This window comes from Malaya genurostris, chromosome 3 (genome assembly GCF_030247185.1).
Source record: "Malaya genurostris strain Urasoe2022 chromosome 3, Malgen_1.1, whole genome shotgun sequence".
Classification (NCBI taxonomy): Eukaryota; Metazoa; Arthropoda; class Insecta; order Diptera; family Culicidae; genus Malaya; species Malaya genurostris.
This window is the reverse complement of record NC_080572.1, coordinates 202467441-202478593: the sequence shown is the minus strand read 5'-3', so window position 1 is coordinate 202478593 and position 11153 is coordinate 202467441. Positions and strand designations below refer to the sequence as shown.

General features: G+C 38.9%; 1 protein-coding gene across 1 annotated transcript; it reads left to right on the top strand.

Moving 5' to 3' along the window:
* The first annotated feature begins 7958 nt into the window (after window positions 1-7958).
* On the top strand, window positions 7959-9750 carry LOC131437894 (mitochondrial carrier homolog 2). Its single transcript, XM_058607548.1, has 5 exons — window positions 7959-8290; window positions 8353-8437; window positions 8499-9084; window positions 9134-9244; window positions 9298-9750. The coding sequence occupies exons 1-5, from the start codon at window positions 8162-8164 to the stop codon at window positions 9371-9373; spliced, it is 987 nt and encodes a 328-aa protein (XP_058463531.1). The 5' UTR covers window positions 7959-8161; the 3' UTR covers window positions 9374-9750.
* Window positions 9751-11153: the final 1403 nt, after the last annotated feature.

Genomic DNA, 11153 nt, shown 5'->3' with positions numbered 1-11153 from the left:
TGAATTTCGATTAGTAGAATTTGCGAAAAATATTTTTTCATGTCATGTTTTCGATAGTTAACATATTTATTACATTGGTGAAATCAGGCATTCAAAATAAAATAAAGCATGTTTACCCATGGCATATTTTCCATAAAGCGTGAAACTTGGAACCGCGCATATATTCGAAAGCTCACCAGAAAAAAAACAAGCTTTTTACTATGACTGCTATGCTTTCTAAATGTTTAATTTAAAAAAAATTATCATTTGATTACAAGTCATCTTTACATTCGAAACAAAATATGTTGGAAATCGTTTAAACTGTTTTCAATGGATTCGCAACATTAAACCGACGAATCCAAACCACGGCATTTCGTCTATTCGTCTGTTAACGAGAATGGGACTTTTTGTTCGTACGAATAATCACCCCGATTATGCAATCCGACGGATTTGTGATACGAACGAATCTACACTTTCGTTCGAGTTCGAATATTGCATTCTTTATTCCGTTCGACTTATATGATTCGATCGACCCTCGTTCGGGAACACTTGAAACACTACCCTTCAAAGCTGTCAACACTACTTACACGTTCTTTTTCTTTTTATATTATTCATTTCTTAGTAAACGAAACCGTCACACTTGCATAAACAAATTAGAACGTACGCAAGTCGATCGAGTAAAAAATTGAACAACTCGAACGAATGACCCAACTAGAACGCAATGCAGAATGGAAATTGCACATTCGATCGGAATATTTCGAATCGATCGACGTACAGAATAGGGGTGAATGTTCGAATACACGTATCGTTCAAAACTAAATTGGCATACATTCTAGCGTTTCGCATATGGTTAATTACAAGAATTGGAGTGATTTCATCATGGCATTTATTTGAAGAAGTTTTCTGAAATCTAAATATTTTTTTTGGCAAACGAGTCGCGTTCGAATTCATTCGAGTGAAAACAAGAATGGTTTATTCGTATTCGTTCGAAAGTATCCGTTCGTCGTATGGTCGATACGGACATAAACACGAATGAAAGTGATTATGTCTAGTTGAAACTATGTTCACGGTGCCATGTCATATCGAACAAATAAATAAAAGAAATAGTCTTATATTTCATTCACCCATCGTACGTATTCCTCACTGCATTCTCACAACTACATGATCAGTTCTGAATGGATTCCGAATATAACCAAAATGGGATAAAAAAGTACGGTTGTGTAATGTCAGAGACATAACTGGATGTTGTGAATACGAATAAAACTGACACGATTTCTTTACACTTTCGAATTCGAATTGATAGTTGATCGATTGTGTGAATTGCAAAACTTTCCCCTTTTTCACTACTAAAACTTTCAACGATTTTTGACGTCGATTATTTCATTTCGGATTTGCATATTTCATTGAAAGAAACTATCAAGATGCTGTACAGGATTCATTTCTGACTTTTAGAAGGACCAAATTGTGGAATTCTCTACGATATTTAGTACAGTTCGGAACATTTATCTCGAACGATTTTCGCACAGCGAAAAGTGCACGAACCAAATCAAATTATTTTGGATTTTCACTAAACTGATGATTTCTACCTTCGAATTTCAAAGAAGTAATCTTAATAGTTCTTTAGATAACATTTAGAGCCATTAGAACGACTGTATTTATATAATGTCCACTTTTCGTTTCTTGTTTTCTTTCTTTCCAATGCAAAGCACCAGCAGCTGATGCAATCGTTCTTGCTTGAATTGAAACTAGCTTTGCGTACAAACCGACACATCCGCACGCAGTGCCAAATGATCCGAAACTGGTTTAATGCGTCTTCTCGTCTTGACGACCGGAAGGCAAATGAGAACTACGACCTGAGCGTTTGAGGTTTTTAATCACGCAGAAGGTGCGCTCTCCGAAGCCGCTGTTTGAATGCGTCTTCTCGCCCTGACAACTGCTTCCATTCAACACACAAGAAGAACTGATCGATTTTCATTTTTTTTTTTGCATAAATATCTGTTTATTAATCTTATTTTTGTGTATTACATCAACATTTTACAGTACAAGTGTTTTGACCCTTTGGCCTTTCATCTTTGTTGTTCATACGATTCGTTATTAATATTAGGTGTTTTAGTTACTCTTGTTTTACATACTAATGTTTAATCATAATATTTATTTTAATTATTTATAAAATGTCTACCTACTTATAACTATCCCTAACCTAATACGTACAAATTTTGAATTATTTGTATTTCAGAGATTGAGCACCTCTCTTCAAATTTCGTGCAGTATTGTTCGAATTTTTGTTCTAGTATATCCAGTGAAGCAATCTCATGTACTTCACTAGTCCTTGTCCAAGGGGGTAGATTTAGAATCATCTTTAAGATCTTACTTTGAATGCGTTGAAGCCTAAGTTTGTGTGTTCGTGCACAACCCCGCCAAACAGGGACTGCGTATTCAATTGCGGGGTAGATGATTTGTTTATAGACAGCCATCTGATTCTTCAGGCATAGTTTAGATGTTCTACAAATCAGCGGATACAGAGACCTAATAAGTATGCTGCATTTTTGAACGATTTTGTCAACATGTGACCTGAATATCAGATGTCTGTCAAAGGTGAGTCCTAGATAGATAACTTCATCGGACCATTGAATGACCTCATCACCGAATCGTATTCTGCATTCGTCTGATGGAATAGGTTTTGGAGATCTTGAATGTGGAAACAAGATGACCTGAGTTTTTGCTGAATTGATCACAATTTTCCAGCTTGTAAAATATTCCGTTAAAGCGTCCAGACCTGTCTGTAGTTTATTTTTCAGAGCATTAATGACACGGCCTTTGTAAAGAATGGCAGTATCATCAGCAAATTGTGACAGAACACCACCACCTGGAAGAGGTGGGATGTCTGATGTGAAAATGTTGTATAGAATGGGACCTAGGATACTTCCCTGAGGTACACCAGCAGGAATAGTAAATCTTTCTGAAAGTGCATTATTCAGAGAAACCTGGAATGCTCTATCTGCAAGATAATTTTTGATAATTTTAATAAGATACATGGGAAAATTATACCGATGCAGTTTAAACACCAGTCCATCGTGCCACACATTATCGAATGCCTTTTCAATATCCAATATTGCCATGGCAGTCGTTTTGGACACTGATTTGTTTTGCTGGATGACGTTGTTAACCCTTGTGAGCTGGTGGATGGTGGATCTTCCTTTCCGGAACCCAAACTGTTCTTCCAGAAATATATCCTGTTCATCTGCAAAAGCAAGAATTCGCCTTTGTATTGACTTTTCAAACAGCTTGGATAGGGCAGAGAGTAAGCTGATGGACCGATAGCTCTTGGAAAAGGAAGGATCTTTCCCCGGTTTCAAAACTGGGATAACTTTAGCTAACTTCCACATTGAAGGGAAGTAACCAAGCTCCCAGCACTTGTTAAAAAGTTTAGCTAAGAAGACAAATGAGCGAATACTCAAATGTTTCAGCTCAATGTTGAATGAGTTGTCGAAACCTGGGGCCTTCATATTTTTGGATTTTTTCACAAAAGCCATCAGCTCATTCGCAGTGACTCTACTTTCCTCAGGAACCAAGCTGTCTGATTGGTCAACCTCAGCTACGCTATCAGCAACGGCTCTTTCATATGGACTAACAATGTTGAGTCCTAAATTGTGAGAACACACAAACTGCTGGCCTAGCGCATTTGCCTTCTCTACTGGTGTGATTAAAGGTATTCCTTCAGCTGCGTCCTGGGGTGGCAGCAAAGGAGGAATAGGCTTCGGTTTTTTCTTAAGCACCTTCGTTAAGGACCAAAAGGGCTTTGAATGTGGGAGAATTTCTCGAAGCTTTTGCTGGAAGTTCCTGTTGCGAAGCTCAGATATCCTTTCCTGGATTATCCTAGTTAAGTTGTTATAAGTAGTCTTCCTATCTAGGATGCCAGTTCGTTGATACTGCCTCCGGTAGATATTCCGAAGTCGGATGAGTTTCTTGGTGACACTGTCGATTTGAAGAGAGGAACTCGGCATATGTTGTACTGGAACCGTCCTATCACGAGCGACTGTGATTGAATGCTGGAAGGAAGATAGGGCCGCATCGATTTCCATCGGGGAATCTAGTGGAACATTGATATTAATAAGTTGGTCGGTGATTTGTTGAAATTGGACCCAATCGGTGCGATAATAGTTCCTCCGTGGTTGAATAGGCACTGTTTCTGGTGAAGATCCCAACGTCAATATTACTGGAAAGTGGTCAGAAGAGAGCTCGTAGAAGACAACCGGAGAGCTGTCTATGGCGATGTTGCTGATGAATATATCCAAAATGGAATGAACTCCCGATCTGGAAAGTCGCGTTGGTTGATCCGGAGCGAAGATGTTGTATTGTCCAGCTTCGTAATCTTCGGCAAGTACGAATCCGTTTCGATTCTGTTTTCTGTTTCCCCACAGCTCGTGCCGTGCGTTCAGGTCCCCAGCAATGATGAATTTGTTCTGTCGTCGAGTGAGCATAGCCAGATCTCGCTTCAATGATGCACACGTACCATCTCGAAGATTGGTTTGTTTGGGGCAGTACGCTGCAATGATGATGATGGGTCCCATCGTCGTTGTAATCTCAATTCCGATGGCTTCTATGAGTTGCAATTTAAAGGCTGACAGAAGCCTGTGCTGAATGTATCGTTTAATGGCAATGGCAACTCCCCCTCCTCTGGTAGTTGCCCTGTCGAGCCTGTGAATCCTGTAATTGGAAATAAAAATAGAAATTTCAGGTTTAAGATGAGTTTCAGTTAAAATAGCAATATCGGCATTCTTCTCTTGAAGAAAGTCGGACAATTCAGCAGTTTTGCTCCTGAGTGAGCAAGCATTCCAATTTACTATAACCAACTCATTATATTGCATATTCGATGATGAATTTGCCTAAGGCATTGATTTGATCTAACCGCGTTCTGCAGTTTCGTAGTTTTGTTGTCATTGTTTCAAAAATGACGATCAGTTGTTCAGCAGAAAATAAATCACCAGAGTCATCCTTTGCTTGTGGTTGATTATTGCCCCATCCAGGAGGGATTTTTGAGGAAGATTCTTTTTGTGATCCAGCGGCTGAATCTTTTGGATTGCTGCGAGGAAGTGGCGGCAAATTCGGAATATCCCTCTTCGGTGGGAGCCGTGGGAAATTAATTTCATCCTTCTGTGGAACATTCTTGCGCGTTGATTGTTTGCGGGACGCCTGTTGTCGAATTTTTGTGAACTCAGCACGTTTGGGACACGATTTGCTAGTAGATGGATGGTCGCCATCACAGTTCACACATTTGACAGCGATGTCATCTAGTAGGCAATCGTTGGTATTGTGTGGTTCGGCACATTTCCCGCACCGACTTTTCATGTGGCAATTCCTCGCTCCATGGCCGTAGTTCAAACAGTTCGTGCACTGTGTGACATCCCGATGTACCGGTTTATATTTTTGCCATTCGATGATTATGTGAAATAACGATTTAATCGTTTTCAGTTGACTCATGGTGATGGAGCCCTTCTCCAGATGAATCAGGTACAGTTGATCTCTAAACTTTTTGTCCGTATTATGTCGCTTCATTTTAAATACCATCAAAGGCTTTAGTCCAGCCTCCGACAGTGCCTGCTTTAGTTCGGCTTCCATCATGTCGGGTAGTCCTCGAAGTACAACCTTCATAGGTTTGTTGGCGGCAATATCGTGTGTGAAGTATTCCGCTTTTGTCTGCTTCAGATAGCATTCCACTCCTTTGTAGTGGTTCAAAGCCGGAACAGTTATTTTGTAGCCTTCAGTACATAAACGGATTGTTGCCTGTAGTCCTTTGCTGATCAGTGTGTTGAAATCCGAGCGTAGAGTTGGTGGGAAGCCCTTCAGGTAGAAAGGCGGCATTTTTTCCTTCTTCTGCAGTTCCTCTTCGACATCTACTGGCAGATCAGCATATTGGTTTTTACTCAGCAAACGGTCGTTTACCTGTACATCACTTGGCTTCGGACGCTTAGCATCCTTTGGATCCTTCTCGGATCTATGGCGGTTTTTACCCATAGCTTGGGTAGGTAGACAACTGCGAATAAAAAATAAAACAAAATCGAAATTAATCGTAGTAGGTTATTCGTCTATCCACATCGAGTGTTAGATGACGAATACTGATCGATTTTCGACCACGGTTTCCCTTTTATAACGTTCAGTTGAAGATATGTGCCTGACTACCTCAAAATCGTCGTCCTTGCGCGAAAAACCCAAGCAAAAGTAAAGAGTTTTCAGCGTTGTTTTTAAATTTTCAGAAAACTAACTTATCCTAAATTCCTGATCATATTTTTGATGAAATGATGAAATAATTATGTTGATGAAATAATTATGTTGCTGCCAAGTCGAGATATTCACGATTAAGTTCTGCCCATTCTTCCATATGGCTAATTTTGAAAAGGCACCCCATGGTAAAGTAAGTCGTATTCACGACAAAAGTATACTTGGAATTTCAGGCACAATTCTCAATGAACGTGAATTCATGTTCAACAATGAATTCCGATTAAAATTTCGCCGCTTGTGTTTCATACATTTGTCAAAATCGGCACTGAAGAAAAATTACGGATGAAATCGTTGCTCTATGAGAGTTATTCATAACAAAGAACAAAAATAGGTGTGTAATTACGCGGACATAACATGAATTGAGTATTCTGTCAGCTCACTTACAACCACAAATGCAATTGAGATTGGTTTGTTTTCATCAAGAAACGCATGCATTAAACTCGATTCAGACGATCAATCAACTTCGGTCGACGTCAAGATTAATTTATCAATATTATTAGCCGAATATTGCTCACGTACCCGACGTTAAAATGTTCCGTGGTCTATTGGCTGGAATCATAAAAAATGCGAGAATTGCTGCATTTTTATGATAACGACTATTAAGCCTCTTTTCATAGTTCATTTTGAAGAAGACTAGCAAGCGAACCACTATACTAAAAGTTCACAGTTTACACCAGATGATAGATAAAAGTTTAATTTTTCGTGTACTGTTTCGACTAACTCTAGGCGATTACCGAATTTTTCATAATTTGTCTTCGAAATGAATGTTGATAGATGGCTTATTGGTCGCAATAATTTCACTTTTAAGTGTATGTTGACAGCTATTTTAATTGGAAATTATTAAAACGCTAAGGGCATATTCAGGAGTGTTCTAGTTCTAGATGCATAATTTATGTCAGTTTTAAAATTTAAATCTAGAAATTATAACAAAATAAACTGGCAGCCCCAGCAGCGTTTTATCTGTGTTTCAAATATAGAAAAAATAGAACGGCAATGTATACCAGTTTTAAATTTGACACTAGAACTGGTCGAATAAATAAAACTAAAACGGATTGCTGGGGATACGTTTGTTTCAGTTTCATTCACATTATAGACCACCCATATGAATCTTGCAGCTGCTGAATTTGCTCTAAACAACCTCCGTAATTTTTAAGACTGGGAATTAATCCCGCCTGTTGATGTATTTACTTGTGGAGTATTGATAGGAATCCGCAAAAAATATATATATATATGTAGCAAACTAAAACAACCCAGTTTTGGGTTATTTTTTACTTTTAATAGTAAAACAAAAAAATAAACAAATTGTTTCTCACGTTTTGTGATAACAACTAATAAGCTGTTTGTCTGAATCTACTTTGAAAATGAATACCGGATGATTCAATGGTCAAAAGTGAACTATGCCTAATCGTGTATTAATTTTAACCCCAGATAATAAGAAAACTTTTTCGCGTGATATGAATAACTCTAAACGTAATCAGCGAATCATCCGAACTTCCAATTCAAAGTTAATATTTGACTGATAAAACACACACTATCGATCAATTCATAGATCACAAATGGTATATCATGACAATTTGATTATTGTTTCTAAATATACATAACGGAATCTCCACTTTTTCACTACATTTTTAACGCACAAAAATTGTTGCACAATACTTTACTTTGGTTCATTTTATCAAACTGTGTATTTTTTTTATCACATACACATTTGACAGCAGAAAATCGACAGATTAAACTGAAAAAGCTGGACTGATATCGCAGTGATCGCCTGATGAAAATTTTGGGAATAAGTTGCCGAATATATAGTTTCACACTTTCAGAATAATTGTTGATAACTGCAATTTTTGTTCATTGAAATAGCAGGATTTTGCGTGCTGGTAGTGAAATTATTCCTAAAAGTAAAATGCCGACAATGTTAGAACGAGATGACAACGGTAATGAGTATGAAGTAGGCGAGTGGGTCCGATTCGGATTGCGGCTTGGAGTGACAACGGCACTTCATCCGTTCGAATACTCAAAGGTGTTGATTCAGGTAGAATTACTTTGGTACTATGTTTTCCGGTATGTACACAAAACATTGTCACTGGTTTCCAGATTGGATTTGAACCGATTGCTGCTGTACCCGGACGGACTTTGTTTGGCAAGCCAACACTGATTCTTCCCAATGTGTTTCAATACGGTAATTGCTGCTGGTTAAAGTCTAAGCTGCCTGATGGCTTTATAACTATGATCATTTACAGCTGCTCATATTAAACACGTAGATGGCTTCTTCGGTTGTTTTCGGGGGCTGAGTGCCAAAATTCTAGGCAATTTACTTAGCGCACACTACAGTGAAATAGTAGCAGATCAGCTAGGACTGGAATCATATAAAAATCCCGACAGTAAACATAAGAACAAAAATGAAGGATCCGTCAGTCAGGAGAATGATGCCGAACAACTAGACGAACAATTTAAAATACAACTAAGGCGCAATCTTGTAGTACATACGGCCGGTGTTGTAATATCACAACCGTTCCATGTGATTTCCATCCGTATGATGGCACAGTTCGTTGGTCGCGAAAAAGTATATTCTGGCTTGTGGCAATCAATCAAAGAAATCTGGTCCCAAGATGGACTATTTGGATTTTTTGCCGGGTTCATACCAAGGCTGCTTTGCGATCTGGGCTGTCTCATCATTTCGAGCTCAGCAACTTATCTAGCAAGCAGGTACATAATTCGAGAACAGGAAGGGCGCGTTTATTTTTCAACGATCTCGCAGTTCGTCGCTTCGAGCATGTTCTACCCGTACCATGTCGTTTCAACTTGCATGATAGTCAATGGTTCAAGGTAATAAAAGTCTGAATGAGTCGATATAGTCTAAGCATCTTTATTTCAGACTGAAGGCTGGTAATTTCCCGAACATGGAACCGTACCGTGACTGGCGTGATTGCTACGCTAAGCTAAGGGCTTCTGGTGATCATAAGCGAGGAAATTCACTTTTCTTTAGGTATGTTTTCAAATTGTTATGAGCCGTATTTCGACATCACGTTTTTGTTCCAGATATGCATCGCGCCCATCGAAGCTTTCATCATCCAATGACTCATTTGCACCATATCCAACATTGAAAATATATTAAAACGTCAAGCCTATATAGTTCGAGAAGGAAGCTTCGACAATTTTGCCGTTCCGCAAGTCTGTTATGTAATTATTGTTTTATTCATTCACTTGTTATAATCTATATAGAAATGACCAAAATAAGACGTGATTAGTACGAACGAAATCATCTAAAAAACTATTTACCTAGAACACAGAAACGTGTGCGAACTAAAGAAATACGATGAATTTCGGCTAAGCCCAACTTTTGGAAACGTTCGTTAAAGAGCGGAGTTTTCGTTCTATTTTGCTTCTTGTTCCGACGAATAAAACCTCATAATTATTTTTTTGCCATCAACGGTGTTGTGATTGTTCTCTGCATTTGTCACATGTAAATATAGAAATTTGCAAAATTATAAAGGACTTTATTTAAATCATTTTGTACAAATATCGTTGGCTTAATGGTCAATGTCTAGGAATACATAAGCATCATTCCATGCAGCCTGCTAGCATTTCAACCTCGCAACCTTGCGCATAGAAACTGACTACCTTTATTAGTGGTATGCACAAAAAGACCTGTAATTCGTAATTCAGAAGATTTAGAAAGTCCACTAATAGTTTCTTCTCAGTACTTTTAATAAAAGTTCAGTATTACAGCATTTTAACCTTCGCAGTCCTTCCTCCTAATGGATCGAATCTGCGTAAATTTATTCCATTTTGTCCAAATTTGCAGGATGTTCTTGAATGGTCGAAATCCCGAGCAGCATACCACTCCAGTACATGCTATTTGAGCATTTTGCGTTGCAAACTTAATATGCCATCTTCGAGAATGTGACCAATGTTTTTTCTCTCGGGCCATAACTGCAAACCGCTTGCCAAATCTTGGTCTTCTTCGTAAACTTATCGGCAAACAAGAATTTTAATCTTCCCGGTACAACCCCAAATGCGATGTAAAGAACCGACCGAAATTTCAGTACAGAGGCAAGCTGTGCAAGTAGCCGCCGAATATGGAACAGTCTATCGATTTAAGTAACATCAGCTCGCTTCACTCTTCCTTCGTTAAGGAAATTCTGGCTTTGTTTATCAAGTTTTAAACCATTGGGAATTGTTAAGCATGTAAGAAAATTGTGGCTCGTTGTATAAACGTGACTAATGCTATTGATGTGGTACGCTTAGTTCCAAAGGAGGCGGATGTGTCAAAAATGACACATCTCGAATTGAACAAGATCCTAACAAACGGAAGGGACAAACGTTCGACGCTTTAATGTGACCAGAAGATTTTTTCAGAGAATTCGTTGGAAATTTTGGAGAACATTCTTCGGAAAAAGGTGTACTTAGCATCTATCGAAAGGTGTATCCCTTTAGACAGTGACACTCCTCAACCATCGTTGCAGCAGTCTCGGATCCGGAATACTCAGGCCGGAGGATCCGGAGCTCTAAGAAAGTCTTCCTACCACTCCTCCTAATCCTCCCAATCACTCTTCGCTGACATCCACCGTCGTTATTGTACCAGTCACAGAGATGGCATTTCACCAGAGTGATACACGCTGGAGCAGGATTCTTGTCCACACCGAGGATGCAAAAAACGAAGCACCGCACAAAGAGGAAAGCGCACTTCTTCTCAGTGTCGAATAGACAGCATTTGAGTGTGTGCTTGTGGTTAAAGCAGCTGTAGATCTGGCCTTGCTATGAAAAATTTGCAAGGAAAACCGAAAATTTTACGATAAATTGTTTTATTTTGCTGATTTTGCGTGTCCACGCTTTTTCTACGCAAACCATACAGCAGAGTGCTCACCGGCGTGTACACCTCTGTGAAAGTATCT